The sequence below is a fragment of the Mycteria americana genome, chromosome 4 (genome assembly GCF_035582795.1).
Source record: "Mycteria americana isolate JAX WOST 10 ecotype Jacksonville Zoo and Gardens chromosome 4, USCA_MyAme_1.0, whole genome shotgun sequence".
In the NCBI taxonomy this organism is placed as follows: Eukaryota; Metazoa; Chordata; class Aves; order Ciconiiformes; family Ciconiidae; genus Mycteria; species Mycteria americana.
The window spans coordinates 90,549,501-90,573,452 of record NC_134368.1 but is presented as its reverse complement, the minus strand read 5'-3'; the positions used below and the strand labels follow the sequence as shown (position 1 = coordinate 90,573,452).

The 23,952-nt window shown below is 47.5% G+C and overlaps 1 protein-coding gene across 6 annotated transcripts in view; it reads right to left on the bottom strand.

The window, feature by feature from the left end:
• Positions 1 to 23,952, bottom strand: part of SLC4A4 (solute carrier family 4 member 4) — a 227,753-nt gene that overhangs the window by 65,629 nt on the left and 138,172 nt on the right. For all 6 annotated transcript variants that reach the window (XM_075501329.1, XM_075501335.1, XM_075501332.1 and 3 more), the window contains exon 7: positions 13,193 to 13,269. In XM_075501329.1, the coding sequence (XP_075357444.1) occupies positions 13,193 to 13,269 (77 nt within the window). The remainder of the gene's footprint in view (positions 1 to 13,192; positions 13,270 to 23,952) is intronic.

Here is a 23,952-nt window from a genome sequence, read left to right as displayed (position 1 = left end):
GGCACTTGAAATCTCCTTAGCCCGGCACAGGATTGCCTTTCTGCTAGGTTATTAAATTAGCTCCAGCAGGCCTGCTGCACGGCAGGGTGATCCGAGCAGCGCTGCTCTCGCCCCCAGCCTTCCCCGGAGCACCAGCAAAGCTCCTGCAGCCTTGGCCACGCTGGTGGCGGGCACCACCGCCCCCGTCTTCTACGTACCCCTCTTGGCTTAGCACTCGGGCTGCGTCCTCGCAGCCGGGAGGGATTTCCGAGTGTCCTCAGGTCCCGGACGGCTTTGTTTTTAACTTCAGCAGCGGCAGAATTAATTTGAAGTTGAAGGCTTTTGAAAAATCCTGCCCTGGGTCGGTTCCCACCCCCCCCTCACCCTGGGTGATCTCTGGAGATCTCTGTGTTTGGCTGGCTAAGGGTGAATGGCGAGGGAGGATGTACTGCCAGAAACACCGACGGGGGGTAACGCTCAACTGGGCTACGAATCCGTAACGAGCTTTGCCAGGCGACTGAAGGAAGTAGAAAAATGGAAAAAGTCTCATGAAAAGGCATGAATTATTGATTCAGCAGGAAGAAAACTGCTGGAACAATCCTACTCCTGCACGCTTCGGTCAGGATTACCACCGGAGAAAATACTAAATAAGCATCAAGGAGCTCTGTGGAGGAAGCCTGGAAAAGCGCTCCCAGTTCTTCCATGAACAGTGCTTTGGAGGAAACCGGAGATAAAAAAATAACAGGAAGGTGGCAAATCCACAATAAACGTTCAACTTTGCTGAACAGGTTGGTCGCGCGCTTACGCGTGCTGCTGAACAAGCACGGTGTCGGCCCAAACCCAGGTGCCTTCCTGAGCCAGAACCCACAAGCAGGATCTCGAGTCCTGCGGCTGACAGCTCCCGAGGCCGAGGGGACCGGCCCCTTTAGCCTCCCCTCTGCCCAGCACGTCAGACCAGCATGGCTGATTTTGAAGAGCTATCGCTATAGGGGTTTTTTTTTGCTCCAAAGGAGTTTTGCAGCACCACTCGCCAGGTTTTTAAATCATTTATCAGACAGGTGATGGGAAAGGGCGCAGTCAGCACTTACGATCCATTTTGAACCATTCCCCGAAGAAGCTTCAGAAAGATTCGAGTCCTCAGCAGCACCCGCGAGCAGGGAAGGAGGGAGGGAGGGAGGGAGGGAGGCTGCGCAGCTGGAAGCACTATATTCACTTTCCCTGCACTCTGCTAAATTGAGCACCGTTCCAACCCGACCACTAATGTTACGTTAAAGGCCACAGATCTCCAACGCTGTACTTGCAAAAAGGCCTGGCAACCTGAAAATCACCATTTCCCTAAACGTATTTTAACACTCTGTTATCACCAGCATCACATAGGATTTATCGGAAACAAAAGCAGTTCCTAAGTACACGCGGCTTTTATCGCAGCTGTTCGTTTGCCCTCGGGCACGTAACTGTGCCGTAGACCTGTCTGCCTTGCCCTCTCCCAGATGCAGCCTCCTGCAGAGGAGACCGCTGCACAGCCCGTGAGCCAGCTCCCAACCGCTGCAGCTTCCAGCCTGAAACGCAGGGGTGAAGGGAGGGCGAGAGGCCAGCCCGCAGGCCTGGGAAGCGGGAAGGAGCAACCGCAGTCACCGGGGCCGAGAGAGCGCCCAGGTTAGTTACATGCCCTTGGACCTCCTGGCAAGATACTGAAAAACAATTTAAGGGACCAAGTCAGATTGATTTTCCTCAATCGCTCAGCATCCAATATTTTGTAAAGGATGGAAAGCTTCTTCCTTTCTTTTGGGAGCACCTAGCACGACCAAGAGCGCAGCTGCCCAACGACCACGGGCAAGAGAAGACGAAAAGGAGCGCTTGGCTGAACAAACGCATGGCTCCTGCCTGTGACCCCTGGCAAAGCAGTCTGCAGGCTTGTCCAAGGCAGGAGAATACCCAAGGCAAGTGGAAACTCCATTAAATGAGTCATTCGCTGAAGCATCAGAAACACAAAGCTAACCAAAAACCCCTGATACAGCACTAAAATTATAACCAGAGAAGCCCTCTGGCTAGTCACGTTACCGCAATGATGCTCCAGTCTTTGCAGGCAGCCTGCGAGGAACATGTAGGCACTGATCTTTGGAAGAATCCGGTTGCCCTTATGTGTCATAGTCATATTTGATCACTCCTAGCCTAAGCAAGGGTTACCAAACAAAAACCTCCGGCTGTGTGAGCTGGAGTTGAGGTAAAACACACCACCTGTCCAGGAACAGCCTCCTTTGAGACCGAGGTTACAAGCCTACGAAAGCCTGGAATCTCTCGCTCTTTGGGGACGGAGTTCTGCAGCGTGCCGTACGGCATCAACCACTACCGCTGCCTTTGCACAGGACACCTCAGCGCACCGAGCGCCGGGATCACAGCCTGTTGACTTTGGCTACTCACTCGATCAGCACTGCTTGGATTTAAAGGCCAGCTGCATGGGGAGAGTAGTCCCGATTAACTGAGATGGGACACAGCTAGTCCATTCACATGCCATCTTACACTATCTGTTTCACACAACGTAAAGCTTCTGCAGCTACGCCCTGTCTGAAAAATCAGCCCTGCGTGAAAGGAGGGCTGGGACAAAAGAAAACCTGTTAGTGAAGTGTGAGGCCATGACTCATTTGAGCTTTCCTGCTACGGGTAGAGCAGCTGCCTTTATGGGATATCACCACTGTCCTCACCTGATAGCGCCTGCTGAGTCTGCAGCAGGGAAGCCCCCACATGCTTACAGCAAAAGGAAAAATAAAAGAAAAATGTTATTCAGGTCTAATACCATTACACGGATAGAGCAGATAACTAATAATTCCTGTCTCATCCTTGCAATAACAATATTAATGAACAAAATCAGAATGAAAGGGCCATCCACTGACTTCACCTAAGGAAGCTATGAACAGATACTAACTTCATAACCCGCCTTCCTCCAGCCACGCAGGATCTCAAGTGCAAGCTTCAATTCCCCTTCCCATTAGCAGCGTTTAGTTGCTATCGTCAGTGGAACTGAGCGACCAAAGCAACCACCACTGGCATGAGAAATTGAGACCGTCATCTATCTGGCAAATACCAAAAATATAGTTTCCAGGCTTTTGCCAAATCCAGGAAGGCGGCTTTTGGCAGCCCCGCTCTGGAAAAGCAAAGCTACCCGGGCTATCCCATCCAGTGGGGAAAATGTCCCACCCTTCCTCTGCTTCTTTACGCCCTTCATCATTTTACTAATCTCCCTCCTCTTCCCCAAGCCGCGCTTTCTCAAGCTGAAGGCCCCTAGATTACATTTAGCACCTCCAACAAAGAGTCCATTCCAACCTGCTCTTTTTCACTCTACCACATACCATTTCTAAGCGCACTATATTCAACAACCTCCAGCACTGCACTATTAAAAACAGCCAGCGCTTAACGTGGGGACGACAAGGAGGGGAGGAATCCATGGAAGGTTAGGGTATGATTTGGCTGTGGGCTCCAGCTCCTGCTTAGCTCGCGGTGCAGCAACGCTCAAACCCACTCAAGGCAGCTCTGCCCCCCTCAAAGTACAGCAAAACCCGAGCATTCAAAATAAACACTGATCATACAGATTACCATCACAAGCCTAACTGCATAGGCGGTGCTTTGTGTAACTGAAGGAAGGCTTAATGGTCCCTGATCACAGGGAAAAGGGATCCAGTTCCCCACATTCCCGTTGCATCAACGCCAAGGGAGATCTTCCAGCCTGGCAGGCGGCACCAGGCTGCCCGAGAGCACGAACAAAGGCTCCGGGAAGAAACCCTTCCACAGGTACGGGGGCAAGAAGAGGTGAGGGCTGCATTATTTAACAGAGGCCATTTGAAAATTCACTCTATCTTCTGTTTACTTTGCGTAGGGGTATGTGTGCTCACCTCATCGCACCATCGTATTTCATCACGGGGTTCCCACATTGCGCACAGACACACAGAGCTTTTGTACTTAAACAAAGGTTCATTCTCCCAGGAATTTGGGTCTGCCTCCGTCTCTCTGCGTTTCTGTATCTGTTCACATATACGTTTAAGATTACCTTCCCATAAATTATCCCGTGAATGCTGACCTCAAGGGATACCTTCCACGCTCTGTGTTTTGTCTATGCACAGAACTCCCTCACCCAGGGAAGCTTTAGAGGTGCGCTGCTGATACACTGCGGGGAGAAACGATGCAAGCAAAACTGCTCTCTGCATCAAGAAAAAAGGCCAAAGTAAATAAAATTCCAGTTAACCAAACTTCCTAGAAACTGTTCCTCTCCTCCAGAAAGGTGGCAGTGATCAGTACTGGAAGACAGTCATTTTCCTTTGAGCTCCATGGAGTGAAAGTAGGTCATCCAGGCTGACAGACCCTAAAAATTAGGAATGTCTGTTTGTGACTGCAGATGAGGAGACGTTCAAACAGCAAAAGCAGTGAATCACTCCCACCGTTAATCACTGGACTTCATTCCAAACAGTGGGATCCCATCAGCGCCCTCCCCGTCCACTGGTCCCCCAGGAAAGGCAGGAGGGTTTCTCTCAACAAGGCCGATTTCTTTTTTAACTTCAGAGCTGGCTTTGGCACAGATTCCCTGTTGATATGGAAACACCGGTTTGAATAAACAGTGCGCACACCACAACAAATAAGAAGGGTTTTGTGCCTCTCTCTGACTGATCATATTCATTCAGAGCCGGTTTTTGTCCCATATACAAGCCCTTCGGAAGTGGAGATAATGCCAGGTCAGTAAACTCCCCTTATATCAACATATATTCATTTTCTATATGCTATTGCATCAGCTCAGTAATAACAGGTCCCTGATAAAACAGATTTTCTTTAAATGTCCCCGTTATTTTACATCTTGAGCATTAAAGAAGTCCTAGCGATTCAGCCATTCAGAGCTGCCAAGGACATTTTAACAGAGCACGACCAAAGGATTTCTCACGGGAGGAGGGACAGAAGTGGGAACAGCAGCGGGAACTTCCCCAGCTTCCTGTGGTCCACCTGCACTACAGCAACAAAGGGGCCGATAAAGGCTGTACTTGACTCTTCTCAATCGCTTTCGTTCACAGATAAAGCTGAAACAATAATTTCAAATGTTTTCAAATTATTAAGACTACATGAATCACGAGCTAACTTACAATCCTGGCTCTAACACCATAAATGACAAATTGTCCCCTGGGCACTGCAAAGAGGATTAAAACCTTGTTCTCCCCAAAAGGTTGCTCAAACGGAGAAGGAACACGGCTGCAGGCACAGTGCTCTTTGAGATGTCTTGCATGGGACAGGCAGAGTGAAACTCCAAGGTAGGTTGCCAAAGGAGAGCTCAGCCCAAACGCGGCTTAAGCAATACTAAGTATAAGCAAGGCCACTAGTATTTCCACAGATTCATCGTGTTGGGACGCTTTTATAAACCTTCTCCTGAAGCACTTGTGACTCATACTGCAACTACAGGCCAGCATGTGGCAGTGTAGGTTGAAACTGGCTAGAAAGCTGAAAACCGCACAGAAAATCCTATCTTGACGTTCACTGAAAAGAAAAGAGAATGGAAAATAACACTAGTGAAATGCCCAGGCAGCACCGGGCAAGCAGCCGTTGTTATCTGTACCAGCAGAGCAACGGATGGTGAAGAGCCGGGCGATCAGGAGCACAAAGCCAACCTTCCAGACGTAAGCATAATCCACACGTCGAAGTTCCGCTGGTGTAGCCGCATCAGTCGGCTGTCTGGAAAAACCCCCAGTCTCTTGGCGTACGCAGCTCAGACCAGCAAAAGGACCGCTTCTCACCAGTGCAGGTCACCCAGCTGGGTGGCTGCGGCTGGTATAGGCTGTGGGACTGCCCCGCGGACTTGCCTGCACAGCGTAATTGCCGTGGTAATCGCTTTGACCTGCAGACGAGCCTTTAATAAAAAGAAAATCAGGCAGGAGCGTGGGGTGCCACCAGCAACGGAGAGCGAAGTTTGGGTGCCCCTGTGCAGGCCTTCACCTGATCCCCGGCAGACTGAGCTGCTGCCGCTGCCCGGTGCTTTTCTTCCACGCCCCTGCTCTGGGCACCCTCTTTGACAAAAGGCTACTTGCAAGCTGGCAGGAGTTCAGACAAGAGCAATCCCAACTGGGAAGTGGCCGAGAGACAGAAATACATCAGAAAAGCTTATTTGCATTAAATATATAGAAGATGTATAACTTGGCTAAGATGCACCTAAACCAGCAGAAACGTTAGATCTTTTCTAACTATATTTGGTTGAACAATCTACATGTACGTAATGTGTACATCCCCCTCACCTTGCCCAGGTTTGCTGCACAGTCCACCAGAAACACCTGCTTTTTCTAGACTCATCTCTGCTGTGGACCAGATTAGGGTAAACCACAAGGTTGTCTCTTCTGATGGCTCAAGAAACCTTCATTAGGTCCTTCAGTTTTGTGTCATTCAGTACGGTGTTAGAGAAAAACTTGAGCCAACGGCTCGACCTTCAAGAGCTGGAGGGATTCTCCTGCCATGGGAAGTCCTGGTCTTTCAGACACCGCTCCGGTACCACTGACGTATCTGGCAACAGAGAGCTCAGAGCCCAGGAGAGAGCAGGAAGCCTAGATGCAGATTTATTAATAGGAAAACAGAAAAGAACAATAAATTGTCCAAAAGTGCCGCTGCCTCTGCTTGTCTATCTAGCTGCAAATGACCAGTACATTAACTGCTGCCAACACCTCATAAAATAAGACAAATGAAGGCAAATCACTTCTCTGCACTGCTACCTCAGAAGCAGTGTTCTGCCAACACAAACACAATGAAAGGGAACACACCTCCTCTTCCCTAATTATCCTTATAAACCGCCAAAACGTCAAACAAGCCCAAAGCAAAAAACATGATAAACCAGCAAAATCAAAATTCGGTGCCCTTTATTGAAGCTATTTATCATCAGAGCGGTTTGAGTCAGGGCCCTGGCGTCTTCTGCAAGACAGGATGCTGAACCAGTCTCTTTTGCAATCTCGGTGTAATACAGTACAATGAATCAAGCCCTCATTCTCATGGCAGAGACGAGCCGCTTCATGCAAATTACCGGATTTCCATATTCATAAACAATCCGCTCTTCCCCACGCATAGCTGTTTGGGTGCTCAGCACTGCTGACAGATACGAGAGTGGCAGGAGGAATGAATCAAAAGCCTTTTGTTTAGCTACAGGGCAAGCTTCCCGCACAGGCTGGAGGCGGGAAGGGAAGACTTCCTTTGGAGCTCCCCTTTTTGTTTTTCAGTTGTTACACCTCCTGCAAGACAGCGTGTTTATTGAGCGTGGCGCTGAAAACGGGAATAAAAGCTTTCTTCCCCTCTCCACTTCTTCCCCCACAAACCTCCGCCTCTTGTAGTCATTAAATATCCCGTTACGGCTTTTTATCCCATGAGCTCAGCTGGGAACCTGACGGGCAAAAAGCTTTGTAACACTTTGGTGACTGTCAGTAGATCCCAGTGCCCCGAAATATCAACACAAGAGTAAATCAAGGCTGAACGTCTCTCGGAGAAAATACACATACTTTTGCTCAACCAGAAATTCTGGCTCGCTGCTGCCTGCGGACGCTCTCTACGATCTGCTCTATGCAGGCAAAGCACGGCCGCTTTGGCAAAGCTTTGGCGTCCACCCTGTGTTGCCACTGACTATAAACCGCCTCTGCACTACCAAAATAAACAATAAAACACTGTTCCATTAATTTCCCTTTCCAAAGACCACCAGTCATGACAACCAGCCTACCAAGAGCAGCCGCTATATGCAGTCGAGGTAGGGGGGCACCGTGTTTTGTCTGTCGCAGGCACATGAGATCTGAATCAATGTTATTGATGCAACTTTTGTGATGAGTAATCCGCAGTTAAAGATTTTCTGCAAACTCTGCATTTTGGTAATTGGCCCTGCCTCTTGTTTCAGCTTTACAATCATTTGCTTTCCATAAATTAGAGGGGAAAAAGAGTAACATGACATTTTTAATTTAGCAGACATCCCAACCTTACAAGTAACCCAGGACTTCATTACTTTCAGATTTCCGCATCATTTTATGATTTCACGCAGTCTTATTCTGATGGCAAAATTATTTTGTCCAGTCTCAAATATAAGGAAGATAATTACACAAAGCCAATGAACACGTTCTAACTCCACCGTTTTCCATGAAGCAACCCCTCCTTTGCTAAAGCTGCTCATCTAACTGCTTATCACACGCCCATAAACACTTTATGTCAGAGGGGAAAGAGAAGAAAGAAACAGACTTTTAAGTTACGGCAAGATTTGCCTGGGGTTTTTTAGTGAAGAGCAGTACACTGAAGTTGTTTTCAGAGGACAAGACGCCACTACAAATTAGTGCCATGATCTTAAAATTAACAAAGAACAAGCCAACCACATAGGTCTTCAATACTGCGGCAGGGCAGCTGCAGAGCACTGGGTTTGTACCTCCAGCCCCAGCTCCACGCAGCGCTTGCCCCAGCCCTTGTGTGGCCGTCCCCTCAGGCAGGGCAGGCAGCAGATCCAGAGGAAAGTTATATATAAAATATATATATATATACACATAAATGCTGTCATAAAATGACTAGTGCCAGGGCTTTTGGAAGCTTTTGGAAAAGCCCCACCCGTGAGTATAGCCTGGGTCTCTGCTCCTTCCTTGCCTTTCAGCCAGCGAGCCTCTTCCCTGCCCCTCTCGCTGATGGCTCTTTGCCCTGGCAGCGAGGGAACGGGCAGCACTTCTTCGGCTGGTCCTTTGGAAAGAGCCTGAGCGTCTTCTGTCCTTTCCTGACTCCAGCCTCTTCCAAGAGCCATCCTAAGTTCATTTTCTTTGTGAAAGAGCTTAATGGTTACCCAAGTAAGAAGATTAACTCTAAAAAAGAAGGCAAAGAGTATGAGAAAAACAAAACAGAAGCAAGATCAAAGTAAATCCAAAGTAAGCATGAAACCATCCCTTCCGTAAGGGTAGAGGAACCAACCTCACAACACTTAATACAGGCAAATGGGAGTGCTATCTATGATTTTAATAAAATCGTATCTCTTGTTATTCCCACTGGCTGTACTCGTGTCGGTGTGTCTTGGGACCACTGCAAATATCGTCCTTTATCCTCAGCGCTGATGTCTTCTAACTCATCTTTGCGACCTGCGAGAAAGCCACTGAGCTGAACAGGACATCTAACCAGGTTCGGCCCCTGTGTAGCAAAGCAAAGCCCGGCTCCTCGTTATACAGAGGTTTCAGTCACGGGAAAGCTGAGGGTTCTTGTCTTCTCTCACTCCTCTTGATCGCTTACTGTTCCTCTGTCCCTGGAGGAGGCCAATCCAATTGTCACCACCTCCATCGTGCATCCGCCTTTCAACACCGGCATCTTTCCTGATTTCTCTGCAGGGCCGGACAAAACAGGCCCTTGCAAACCTCAGGGAGGGCATCCTCCGGGAGGATTCTCTGACAGATCTTCAGAGAAAACCTAAGCATATAGAGATTTTCTTGGAGACTATTTTGTTCTTACCCCATTTCCCTATTCGAAGTACGCTAAGATGGCGCTGAGGGACATGGTGTAGTGGTGGACTTGGCAGCGTTAGGTTTACGGTTGGACTTGATGATCTTAAAGGTCTTTTCCACCCTAAATGATTCTATGATTCTATGGCCAGTGCTCTCTAGTACACTCCGCTGCCATGCCCTCGGCTACATCCCAAGCGATTTTGACACCTCTCCGTCCTGCTGTGACAGAAGCACCCACCCCACCCAGGTGCTGCCACGGCACAGATGCACGAAAGCATAAATGCATCTCTCCTAGCTTAAGCCTCCTCACAGAGTTGTCTATGTTAGCAGGGCTGCTTCTGCAGCTAGCAAGGCCAGGGTCCAAGAGGCAGCCAGCCCACCTGAAACCTGAACGGACTCTGCAATTCCAGCTCTCCGCAGGGACTGAAAAATAAGCTCAGGAGACCAGGCTCGACACCAGGCACCTCAAAGAAGTGCCTGTGTTTGGAGGGATCAGTCTGGGCTTTTGCCTTTGTAGCTGAGGTCCCAGCTGCTTACTGCCCCTCGATTGGATTATCAAAAAAACCAACCACAACCCAAGCCACCTGAAAGCAGCCTGGCCCCGCCGACCACGCTCAAGCGCTGCTGCCAATAACAGGCCAGCTCCGAGAGGAGAGAGAAGCGGCCAAGTGTATTAGATAACACGCCAACACGTGCCACTCTTCTGCATAGAGCATTCCCCCTCCCAGAGTGTCCTCTTCTGACCTTCTCCAGGCTTGTTTTGTTGCCTCTAACCTCAAAGGCTATCCTTCAAAACCACCAGTTGTTGCAAACATGGAACTGAATGGAAAAATTCAGTACTCACTAGTGGCGAGGCAACCGCAGTATGCCAAGAGATCTGCTCTGCGTTTGGCTCCGCAGTTGAGAATGATCCCAAACAAAGAATTATCAGGGTCATACAACAGGAGACACCAGTTTTCAACTTGGACCTTACAGGATCAAGGGGAAAGGAGCAGGGAAGCCACAGGCAGATGCCCAGGACCTGCCTGCTTTTCTAAATGTATGCGAGGGAACTGCTGCTAAGCAGAGCCAGAGCATCTCAGGATGGAGAAAGTTAACTGTCACCGGGGCTGGAGGCTGATAGTTGGGTAAGAAGACTTTCCCAGGTAGGCTAAAAGTACTGGAAGGTACGGCTGCTTCAAAATCTAGCTGCTTCCAGCTAGACAAGTGTACAGGGCAAGAGCTGTCCTAAGGCGCGGTCCCGTGTCCCTCTCCACGTTGTCATGTGGGTGACAATCACAAAACCCGCCCTGCCAACCTAAAAAACGGAAGGCTTGAGGTCGTACTGCAACTACAAAGCACTGGCCACCAGCACTGCTCCGTGAAGAGAAAGAGACAGAAACAAAAAGAAATAAACGGGTAAAATCTTCTGAGGAGCACGTTTCACAGTTTGAAGAGAGAGCATCCAGAATCTCTACTTGAATTTTACTTAGGTGTCTTTCTGCTCAGTAAGAACCTACTGAAACACAGAATAAAGGAGTATTTTGGCTATAATATTGCTACGCTGTTAATCACACCATTCCAATTAGCATTAAAGGTCGCCGAACTGAAAATTAAGGATGTAGGTAGGCAGGAAAGTTATTGAAGGTATACAGAAGTTTGTTCAAAGCCTTTCTTCCTTTAAAACACGGGCGCACAATACTCTCCTTTATCTTTGCAAAAATAGTGATCGATGAAAGAGCTTAGGTCCCAGTCCTGCTCCAAGCAACTGTCATAAACTGACTTCAGCCTGTCGCAGTTCTTATACACACACAAATAAATAAAAATTGGAATTTCTCCAGCAGACCCATACCTCACTATGTGGCCTCATTAACCGTCAAGCTTCCAGATGGGATACCAAAATAAAGCCAGTCACTCTGCTGTCAAGGCAAGAAAATCTGTTCTCCTTCCAGCTCCTGTTGTGGTAACATGATGGATTATTCCCTTGCCTCCTGTAGGCATGCTAACTTCTGCTCCAGCGAGTTGCCAGGCATCACCACCGTTTCACAAACTTTATCAAGACAGGCGTTTCAGTCAATCAGTAACGAAAACTGAGGTCTAAGGTGACTTCTCAGGCCAGCTCAAAAGGCGTACAGTACAAGGGTTCCATTGTGCAAAGTTCATCAGCAGGACACGGGCTAATTAACTAAACGGCTTTTTGGAACTAGTTAGTTTTCAAGTAACGGTTTTCACTACAAACAGTCAGGCATTATCTACACCGAAAGTTCAAAACTTTGGAGCGCGCTTCCAAACTGGATTTATTAACAGATTTCGCTATTCGCACTACCGAAACGTCTATTTTTATACCCAGTTCTACACAAAACGTCTATTATCTGTATGCGCCCAGAGACATTTCAGCAGGAGGGGCAACTGAGACTGTTTGCACTACCGAGATCTCCGAAGCCTGCTGCGACATTCAGACCTAGTTTTCTGCTAGTCTATCTGTAAGACCCCAATTATAATGCAATTAAAAATATAAAGCGTAGCAGTCTTTCCAATGAAAAAAAAGCTATTTTACAATCCTACTCTGCCCCAGGTGTGGCTGCATATATTTAAGGAAGCAGATATTTTGCAAAACCAACCAATATAGATGTATGCTGCAACTCTGAATGACACCGAAGTCAATGCAAAACACGTTGCCCCCCTTCTCTTTCTGTGAAAGTATATTTATTTTTATTTATTTATTTTAAAAAATATTTTATTACTCTGAACTCATTTTTCTACCTTGATTATGTTGCTGTGTCCCTTTAAGGCAGAGTTGCACTTACAGAAGATTGCAGCCAGCCATCATTTGAAGGACTAGGGTCATTCTCAGCTGGCCAGCATTTCTGCGTTACCCAAACAATTTTCCAAAGTAACTCTCATTTGCATTCAGAATAACCATGGGACTAGAGAACGCTGAAAGACACGAAAAAGAAAAAGATTCTCCGAAAGAAACAGCCACGCTTTGAGAATAACCCACTTTTTGAACCAAGACAAAGGTTTTTTGAAATTTGCACAGAGACCTTATTCAGACACCAGTTTTCGAAGAGCTGAAATAAACTCGCTCTTACCCTTCAGACTCTTCAACTCTCAGAAAGGACGAGAAAGGACGAGAACACACAGAGAGACAGCCCGTATGATATACCGCAAACATTACCCTAGCCTAAGAAATCGGTCAAATTCATGGAGACTTGGCGCTAAAGGCCAATTTTAACTGTATTACTCATCTCCATTTTGGAGCTGCTCTCCCACCGCTACCTGTCAGCACAGTTGCCTTTCTGAAGCGACGCACATTTGCACAGAGTGAGGTAGCATCTCCTGTTCCACCAGCTGCGGTAGGAGGGACGCGTTCCCCTGAATGCTCCTGATCTACCCCATGGCCCCGACGAACACACGCCCTGGAGCTCTGCAGGACCTTAGCTCCTGCGCAGACCCTTGCTGTAAGCCCTGAAGACTCTCTTCTCAGCAGGAAGAGGATCCAAAATACATCAGTTTCTGGATATTTTCCCTCCTTTCTCATGGGTACCAGCAAGATGCCATGTATGTGGTGTCACTTGCTTCAGGCCTTGCAAGAGTTTAACCTGCTGTTTTCAAGGGCCGGTGCTTACAAAGTGGAAGATCCAGTCACAGGACTCGGAAACACTCTACTCACCTTGTTCACCCTCTTCTTCTGCTTCAGTTTTATGGTACAGAGCCTCTTTCCCCAACATCCAGCTCCTAACCGTGCACATCCCCAAGCGAAGTCTGAATCTGAAGCTTACCTGATCTTTCTCAGGCTTGTCAGAGATGTCATTCAGACTGGTGGAAGTCAGGTTTCTGTGAGTCATGGCTGGGCTGCCTGTAAGAACAATGTCGACACCAATTAAAGCACCTGTTTCGACCCAGTCAGAAGAACACAGAGGCTCAGGCTACAGCAACACCTTTCCTTGCACAAGGGAGGGCGATGTGGGGAATTTAAGACCCTGACAGGCTGCTTTCCGGGACTTCATGTGGCACATGGGATATTAAAATGCTAACGCTTCATCACCTCTGACCCACGGCGTTCCCATGACTCTTAGGACAGCAAAAGAGTCGAAGGACTTTCCGTAATTCCTGCCTGCGGGAGAAAAAGCAAAACAGCAACAGGCTGCTGACACCGATGCTGCGGGGTCACCCAGGACCCAGTGACAAACCCATCCCTCAACAGGGCTGGGACCCTCGTGGTCACTCCGAACCCCGCGCCTTAGCTCTCCTACGTAGATGGCATCTGCCCTACGCTCCTCAGCATCCCAGAGCTTGGTGTGCAGCTCACGCAGCGAGGGCGGTTGGCAGCTCTTGGTCCTTCGAAACAGCCAATAATAAAAATCTACCTTTCTTCAAGTAAGCTCGTTAACTAAGCTCCTGAACCTGAAGCATTTTACTGATTAAAACGTGTGCACCACGCTGATAGACCAAAAGTCACCAATTCCTGACACCAGATACCCCAGAGAGCTGAAGAAAACCCCCGGAGACAGAGAGCTGAAGCAGTTCACCTCCATTTCTTTTTCAAAGACCAACCGCTCGCCTGTAAACCTGACACGCTGACATTCAAGCACTGCGAAACAGCTAGTAAGGAGCTGCTTGCTCCCGTATGGACTACTCATCCGACTTACTCTTGTGTTCTCCGAGACTAGCAGAACATATGGAAATAGTTCTAAAGAACCTGCAAAAAAGCCCCACGATTTCAGAATTCAGTTCTACAATCCCACTAAAAGCATTTGTAGTTAAAACTGAAGAAAGCCAGAAATAGCCATAATTGTAAAAGAAGAAAAAAAATTTAATTTAAAAAAAAAAAAAAAAAAGAAAAGACTTCTGGGATGGATACAGTATCATAAACCACAGCAGTCAGTATGCATTTTTTTAATTATTCTGAAATTTTCCCATCCCTTCTCACCCACTCTCACAGGAACCAGAAGCATAGCAACAGAAGCGGTCATCACAGAGTTTCTGACCGTGAACGTAACTGGAAAGACAGAAAATACTCAAAAAGAAATGGCACTGAGGCATTTCTTTCTTAGGCTATGTTTCGAGACAATATTGATTAAACTTATGCTTTGATACTCGTACCAAAATTCAAGTCCAAGTTTTCAGTGTTCATCAGCTCCCAGTGCAAACAAGCTCTATAATAAATCCGCATACCGAGGGGGAAAGAAAAAAAAAAATAAAAGGAGTGGGAAGAAAAAGATCTGGACTCCCAGAGCTGGGTTTTCTTTACAACATATTCGACGTACGTGGAGACAGACTTAAAGCATTCTTTCTTAGGAGCCCCTTGGAATCACAGTGTACCTGCTGGGTGTCACGGCCACACGCAGGAATGCCACCACAGCAGAAGCCAAGCACAGCTAGGAGATGAGGCATTATAAAAGGGGGGTCCCCAGCTTTCCCTCCTCCTGCTGTTATTGCGAGGCAGATTTAAGACCCCACCTATCTCTACGAAGTTCTTACAAATGCGTTTACTCATAGAGTGAGAAATGCCACTTGGAAGACGGGTTTAAGCCACATACGTTAGCAACCATTCTCCTAATTAATTATTAGCAAGCCAGACCTAGAAATGTCTACAAATTTTGATTGAATGTTTGATATCAATCTGTAGGTAGGAGATAAACGCATAAACAGAACAGGAGAAAAGTGATCAGACTTATGGTATGTCGTGCCTGTTACGCGGCGTAGACGTTACGTAGTTCATAACACCTTCTGTGATACAAATATTTAATAAATATTTCTATTTGGTAAAAAGCAAAGCTGGACAAAACCCCAAAAATAACCAAACAAAAACAAAACAAAAAACCCCCAAATAAACCCAGGTTATTGTAATCCTGAAGCCCATTATTGAAACCCTGGCTCCTTTTTCTTGTATGGTGCAGTTAATTATCTTTTAAAGGTTGCACAGACACTGCCAATTCTGGGAAATCTTTGATGACTATAGAATGTACCCATAAATTAAAATGAAAGATTGAAGCTCGATGCAGAGATACACATGGCTGCTTTGCAAATCTGCACCAATAATATCAAATTAAGAATCAGAGAAGCATTTTCTTTAAAATGCGAAGCTCATTCACGCCGATAATTGGTGTCACGCAGCTCAGTGAGTCCAAGCAAAGTTTCTATCACTTTCTATCACCTGAACGCTACCGAGTGAGAGAAATCAAACCAGAAAGTCTTCGGCAGAGGTAAACAGATGGGGAGAAGTTCAAAGACCTGCAGCGATGGGAATACTGGTGGGCTGCTCTCCGAGCTGGGTACCCCACGCTGCCCAGCGGCCCAAGGCCAGCTCACGGTCTGGGAGAGCTGCTGTCCTGCTGTGGATGCCGAGACAGCATTGCAGAGATAGATCTCCTCTTGGTCAAGCCTTACCATGAGACCTCTGAGTCCTGGCTTGGTTAATGACTCCAACTGAGAAGGAACTAAGTATGGCTTCCAAAAAGCTTTGAGCAAGGGTAAAAAATACTAACGTTTTTATTTTACACAGTTGTTTAATGCTGTTTCAGTGCATTTTATTGAGAAGAGCTGCACTATGTAGCTGTAGAGAAAGGCGTCTGCTGAAGGTATCCCTTCCTTTTCTGCAGACGGCTTTGGTGGTTTTCCAAATTTCTAGGTCCCGTTCTGGAGTAAACAGACTAAAATCAGGGCCCACAGCTTTCATAGCTGATATTGTTCCAGATTACAACACTTGTTTGCTTTGTTTCTTAGATGTCCAAGGCTGAATGTCTCTTAGGCAATAATTACCCTTCTTTCTAGGGGAAGCAGCTAATGACTTTATCGCCTCTTGCTAGCAGCCTCTTTCTCCCAACGTGATCAACATAACCACATCAAACTCACAGCAGCTCTTCTCAAGGCATCCCATATTTATTCCAAACCTGGACAGACCCATGTGCCAAAACACTTGTCTGCTTTTTCCAGTTTTACCCCTTGATTTAATAAATACCACCCTTCCCTACAAACATGACCCTGACTATACCCTAAAACCATCACAGCTACGGCAGCGCTACCACTACAAGGCTGAACAAGGACAAGTGCATGGAGCCTAGAAGAGAGGGACATCAGACAAAACCCTGTACAACAAGAAGCATGAACCTCTGGGCAGAGGGCTCTCGGGAAACTCCTTTTGTCACAGCTAGAGCTCTTCGGATGAGGAACGTCCCCCTCCTGCCCATAAATCCCTTGCTGGCAATTCAGCGCTGCTCTGGTATTTTCTCTAAAGAAAGTGCTTATGTGATAGCACTCCTGTTTCAGGCAGCGACAGAGCTCCTACCAGGAAGGAGGACCTGAGCCCGAGAAGAAAGCAAGCCTGCACCTGCACTCGTTTCTGAGAGCTATCCCCACAAAGAGCTGTGAGCACGTTAGCCACAGCTCCAACTTCTGGGCACGACACACAGACCTTATTCACTCCCTTTTTCCGTCATCAGACCGGCCTTGCTTTAAGAGATCTGAGCATCAAAACTGTACAACGTACTCTTTGTTCTTCGGAGGTAGAAAGCGTCTCATAATCCCACTTTAAATAGGGCTCTCACAGGCTAAGGTGATTCGTATCTCCATCTCCTTGGGAGAAATTTTACACTTAATGCTGACAGCCAAAACCTCTTGAGCATGTAATATGACTGTTCTCCCCTAAAGTTTGGTGTCTGTGCATATCATCTTTCGAAGATGCCTTACAAGGTCCTCAAGTTCAGACTAGTCTCACTCAGTACTGACTTAGACGATCCCTACACCACAGACTGGAAACCACAAGCTTCACCTTTTACCAGCTTTGCTGACCTAAGGAACTTGATGGTATCCCAGCCTGCACTTAGAAGTTTTCCCCAAGTCTCTGAATTTATCTTGACCGCCAAGCAAAGTCACTAACAGAAAAATGCTGCTAGAAATGCAAGATGCAGCATGTGCAGTGCTGCCTCAAAAGCCATTTGGCTTTGTGGACACCGTGGCCCAAATCTGTACAGCCTAAATCCCTTCTGACTCAGGTTCCTAATGGTTGTGCACCTTTGGAGACCCGACGCCAGGAAGGACAAGTCCAACAGTTGGTTTTTTACGTTTGTATAACAAGCCTGCTCGTAAGAGCAACTCTCTGCAGCAGACTCAACCACCTGGAGGTTACAGTCACACGAGGTGATCTCAGTCTCTGGGGTAAGCCTAGCAATACACTTCTGAGAAAGACCTGAAAGAGAGGAAAAAACCCAACCTGAAAAACTTGGGAGTCCTCGGGTGAGCAGCTTCTCTGAATTGAGAGGAAATACGGGAGCAGAAGGAAGCCACAAGCCTCTCAGCCTACAGGCTCTCAGAGCCCTGAACAAAGCAGCGGAGCAAAAAGTTTCTGCTGCCGAGACCTCAGCCAAAGACTTCGGCACACGATGTTCACCCTTATGCAGTTTGCTACCTAAGGAGAATTTCCTGATTCAGGCCTAATGGACATTACTGTCTCTCTGGCAAAGGCAATGCGAGCCTCTCCTTGGCTGTGCTCAGTCCAGTAGTGGTGCAAGAAGTAAGGCAGGCAGTCCAAACCCCTCCATGTTATTAGCTCATCTACTAAGAGGCTCGATAGTCATCGTTCACAGGGAATATCCTGAAATTCAGACTTCTGTAGATTGCTACGGCCTAAAAAGAACATCTCCGTGCCATCAGTGCAATAAGCTGTGCCTTCCACACTCCTCTGTCATCAGCAAGGCTCCTGATGAGTAATGTTTTACAAAGGATAATCGGAGATAAGTGGGGCCTGAGAAAAGTCCAGCTCATCACTGAGAGATAAAGCTGGCGGGGCCTGCTAGCTGTGTGACGAAGGGAGCCTACTTTTGTATTTAATTTATACGGAAATTAAAATATTTAAGCTCGTTGCATTTATAATACTGCATTGGTGGCAAAATTCGTGAAGCCCTTTTAACAGCCAAAGGATTCTTCAATAGATGAAAGAAATGTCTCTAGACGGCTTAGGAGGGAGACCACCGCCCGCAGGGGAGTGCAGCCTGACCTACCTCTTTCATCCCAGATAAAGAAAAAAGGCAAAACAGAGTGCAACAGAGCCGCGGGAGGGGACAGTGGGGGTAACATGGCCAGCCAGAGCAGCAGCCGTTCCACAAGGAACGCATTAGCAGTCTTCCCACTGTCAATGCAGCAGTAAGCGTTAGGAGACGGGCTGGTGCGAGTCACCCGTTCCTCTTCCTCTCATCTCCCCCAGCCCGCCCGCCCTTACCCCTGCCCGTGACTTACTGAGCCATCCCACGCTGGGGCTGCGCTGCACTCGGATTTCATCATCCAACGTGCGGGTTGCTAGGCAGGGCACGGAGCTCTCGAGTGGGCTGCGTGCTTGCGCGGTGCAAGCAGGAGACAGTAGCAGCAGCAAAGAGGAGGAAGAGAGCAAAGTTGAAAAGTCAAAGAAAAAAAAATGCAAGAAAGAAACGCTCAAGCAATTGCACAAGCAAGGCAGGTAGGAGACAGAGTGTTTGAACAGTCGCAGTTACACACAAGTGCACCTTTCTGCACAGTTCAGTGACCGAAGTTGTAAGCCCACTCATTTGGGGCACGACATCTCCTCCGTAGCTCCACCTTCAGTGCTCAGTTGGCAGATCTGGAGCCAATTTTCTATCCCTGGCGTCTAAAGTTCAGGCACCTTAGAAGCGGATTTCAAGCAACTGAGTAAGGCAGCTGCAGCGCTAGCTGTGCCGAGCAGTCCCAAGCTGCGGTGCGGTCAGTAAGAAGTCAGTAAGAACGACAGACACACAGCGCATCCGAAAAAAGTTCACGTCACGTCCCTGTAGGAGCCAACTTGGAGCATCCCGACCACGTACGTACCCGGGCACACCAATTCAGGCTTGGAAAGGCGTACCTATCTACGATGCTTCAAATAACGCAAACAGCTAAATACACTGGTGGGCTTTTTCCAAGCATTCCTTGAAAAATATCTCGTTTCTAACTTAAACTTCTCTCCTCCTGGGCTGGTATCATTCAGCTGACGCCATCATTCAGCTCTCTAAAGGGACTGAGGATGCAGCTTGTATGAAAAACACTTAACCGAATAAATCTGAACTCCAACGTAGAATAAAAACTTCAGAGGAGGAAGGTTGTCATCTGTTGCTACCTATCCTTCTCTCAGTGCATCAGCCAACACGTTGCGGACAGCCTAAGTGTTATTTTAACTCAACCGTTTCCAAACTACACTGTCAGCACAACTAAAATAAATAACGTTCATGGGTGTTTGGGCAGCACAGACACCATCCGCGTGGCGATGGGTAGCATGCCGTTATTTATGGTGGTTAAACACTCACATTTAAACACATCACCGTTTTCTACAGCCCCTGCCAGCTTGGTTTTAGTACCATCCAACCGCTCCTCTTCAACGCTTTTGCCAAAGGCTCTCACAGGTGTTAAATTATACAAAACGCTGGCAGGCAGGAAGCTTTTAAACAAAAATGTCAAAAATGCATAGCAAATGTCACCACCGAAGCACCGTAAACGCTGATCAGACAGTCCTCAGGCACCTGCATAAGGAACGGTGACCACGGTTCTCATTTTATACAGTGGCAACCCCACGGCAGACCTGCGTTACAACCCAAAGGTGTGCCAGCTGGGCAAGGACTGCTGGAGAGCTGCTAGCGTATACGGTATTTATTGCAGGGCTTCACGTCAAGTGCTGTACCCTGTGCCAGGAAAGGACACAAAGAACCCTTAGAAAGCCAGTCAACAAAACAAGACGCACAAAAAACCTGTCAAAAAACCCTGCAGGAGTTCAATTGAAATGTAAAATCGAAATGTCCTTGTCAAACACTTCATACAGCTCAACTTTCTACCAATAAAAGAAACTAAAAGGGCAGTGTCTTTGTAAAGTAACTTGGAGTAATTATTTGGTACAGCTTTGTCTGCTCGGCTTTTTGATAATCATCTTTTTCCTGCTGAATGGACAGCAAAGGAGTGCTTTGATTTATCCTCCATCCGATGTCACTCAAGAAATTACTATCTTCTGCCCAATTTCTTTCCCAAGAGCAAAGGGTTCCTGAGGAAACATCCTCCCACACGCATGATCCCAGTATCAATCTTTGTGACGCAGCAATGAATAAAAGGCATTCGGCACACACCTGTGCCGCTCAAAAGTTCCGTGTTCCTGCCCATCTGATTGCTATCGAGCCTCCTCTTCAAAAAGAGCAGTGACACGAAAGAAGGGGGCGGAGGATGACTCTGCTACCAGGGACCACAGAGCCACGGTCATCCCTGGGGAGGTCTGCCAAGGCAGAGGGAGCAGCTGGAGACGCCCAGGGATCAGTCACGGCAGAGGGGAGGCGGGAGGTAAATCACCGTTTCTTAGGTTGCTGAATTTCTATAAGCCTTTCACCTAACCGCACAGGGCTCAGTCATCTCAGAACGCAGAAATAAGAATGCGGCAATAGCCACAGACCGGGGTGCTTTATTGAGAAATTCCCAACAATACGCAACGGAGTGAAAATACACTCATTTTCACAGGCAAAGTCTTGGCAACTTCTGCTTATTTACCTTTTTTCCTGCTTTGTGAATAAAGAATCTCTTAGGACACATTCAGAAGTTTTAATTATGATTAAACGTAATACCAGACAGGACTTCATACAAGTTATCATGAAGCTAAGAAAGGCATAGAAAATTTTAGAGCTCCTAAGACTTACTTATTTAAGCGCTCTGAAATAAGTGAGATACAGGCACCTCAATGTCTTTGAGACCCATGGCCCAGGGGATATTTCCAGGTTTCAGATCTAACAGATACCCTTGAAGAAATCTGTCATTATTTAATTTGAGTTTTAAGCCTAACTGCCCTGAAAAAAAAAAAAAAAAAAGAAGGAAAATCATGGGCAGAATCCGTGCTAATGACATTATGCTAAAGTGTTTCCTAAATAAACGTTTTTGAAAGTCATTTAATACAATTAGGTACCCATCAAAATCGCAGGTTCCAAATCAATTGTGACTGCCCAGTAAGAGCCAGTAAGTTGCATAACATTTTTACACATAACCTACAGCAGGGTCTGGTTCAGCTTCAGTAGAGACGGCTTCATTAACGACCCTTAATGAACACACAACTGTGTCCATTACAGGAGCAGGGTGCTTTGTAATTTACATCCATGTGTTTTATGGGTAAACTAGAGATGAGAAGATCCCCCTTTTAACAACGGCAGGAAACGTCAGTCGAGCAGAAAGCCAAGCTGTTCCCAAATCTACCAGCCCCTAAACCTCCTGTGCAGAGGTGAGAAGCAAGCGATGCACAGAGGGGCTGCCGTTCTCCTGAACCTGGCGGCAGCATGAATATTGGATGAAAGTTTCACTGACGCTGAAATGAAAGGTAGACGCTGAAAGGAAATACCTGCCTGGAAAGAAACTAGGGAAATTTATGAGCGCCTGGGGCTGATGGCACTTTCATTATTGTGATTAGCCATGTCGAGAGACAGCTGCACTCCTGTTGGCCTCATTAAATTTTTATCTGTCTAAAGAACGACTTCTGCCTTTAGAAGCACATGAGAGGCACTCATTGGATTCCAGGGAGCATGGTACAACTCCCTGGAATCCAATAATAAGTGTAAATAATAAATAACGGTAACAACTATTCATGAAGTATTTCCCTTTGTATGTAAGTCTCTCCCTCCTGAGGTCTCAAAGCACTTGAACTGTCACAGAACATAATTGCATTCTATAGTCTCATAACATATAAACATCCCAGGTGGGGAAACAGAGGCAAAACAACATGAAAGGAGTGGCTGAAGGTCAGCCAGCGGGCTAAGCAGAGCCAGGAAAGAATTTCTTGAGAATCAGTCCAACTGAGACAGGACCTGCCCAGCCCCTTCGAACAAGAAAAAGAAATGAATGAAAAATGAAGTCACCTAGGATCCGAGTAAAGGATGCCCTTCGCCATGAAAAACAAGCAGGGGCTGGAGTGAGAACTTAGACGAACGCCCTTTGTCAGCATCATCCCTCCCAGGATAAGCATGCTATTATTTTCTCTTTCACCAGCCCTGAAAGTCTAGCTCCGTACAGCAGAGACAGGGCTTACCGTCCAAGGCACAGCTGCATAATACACTGAGCCCGATCTACCTTCAAACCCCCTCAGTAAGTTTTAATGTGTCTTTAACACCCTGAGGTTTTGATGGCTCCTCAAGGAATGACTGTAACTGCCGAAAGGAAGAATTCCACATTCACCAGCTGCTGAAAAAGGAGGAGGCTGTTACAAGCACACGGTGCAGTACAAATAGGTGCAACGCAGAGGTGGAAGGTGGATGTGCGCTGTAAACAGAGCCCATTTTAACCCCTTCAGTTAAGACTCTTGTGTCTGAAAGAGGCATTAATCAGAGCGATGCCATGCAGTCAATCCTAAAGGTTTCTTGACATTTCTACGCCTTCAGAACTCACTGAGACAGGTACTCAGAGAATAAAACACTCAGCTTGATTACTTGCTCAACTGTAACACAGGAAAAAAGCGTATCATTGCCCAACCACAGAGGCACTCCCAACAGTCAGGGGTTTACCTGCTCGTCTCCCATGCAACGTGAGAGCGGTGAGCTCTGACTGTGGAATCACAAGCGTACCGTGGGCCAGCCTGGAAACATCTCTCTGTGTTACCGTAACCCTCGGTGTTGCAGTGCCTACCCGCAGGAAAGGGGTTTGGGGCTGGAGCCGAGAACGGAGGGCATCCCCTACACCACGCACAAGGCGACTGAAGCACCCGAGAGACGCGTGCTAAAGACATGTCTGTCTCACGTTTTGCCTCCCGTACAGCATGGCTACAGTCCAGGATCCCTCTCCTCAAAGCAAACCTGTTCATCTTTTCAAAGATCCAGAAAGAGCAATCGTCACGGAGGTGGTAACTGACATCTACAGACACCACCGCAAATAACGCTTACACATTTTACCTGCAACGGCCGTTTCCTTCTTTTAACAGAAAGCAGATGCCTCCCATACGAACAGTGGGGAGGACACAATGGAAAGCCCCAGAGCACGTGCTGGGAAGAACGTAATTTCTTCACCCCAACTGAAAACAAACACGAGTTACTCGCTGGGTGCCCAGTCCTGACATGACTGAGGCATCCTCCAGGGATCTGAAGTGCCTGGCTGATTTAAGGGCAAAAAACTGAGGCACCTACAAATGTTATGCCTGAGGCTAATGGGAAACGAGCAGGGGGGGCTTGAGGAGCAACAGTTTAGCTAGAGCTCCCGAACCCCACCTCTCTTGGAGCTGGCCCTCCACAGGCACTCCTACCCGCGTACATCACCCAGTTAGCAAGGTGTCTGCTCAAGGCTCGTGGGAATTTGCAGGCCAAAAGCAAAGCTTGGTGATGCCCAGAAGAACCCTTCCCCTCCCTGCAGCGTGCTCTGGAAGAGGCTCCCCTATCTTTAGCACGCACCAGCCACCCCACCTGGCCACGCCGAGCTCCTTCGCCAGAACTGAATTTCTTTACAGTGCTCTCCAAAGCACAGTCCCTCTCTTTGCTCCATTGGACTCCTGCAGGGATACTCATCGAGAGGCTGCACGCCCAGGACATCCCCTCGACTCGGGTTATCGCGCCTT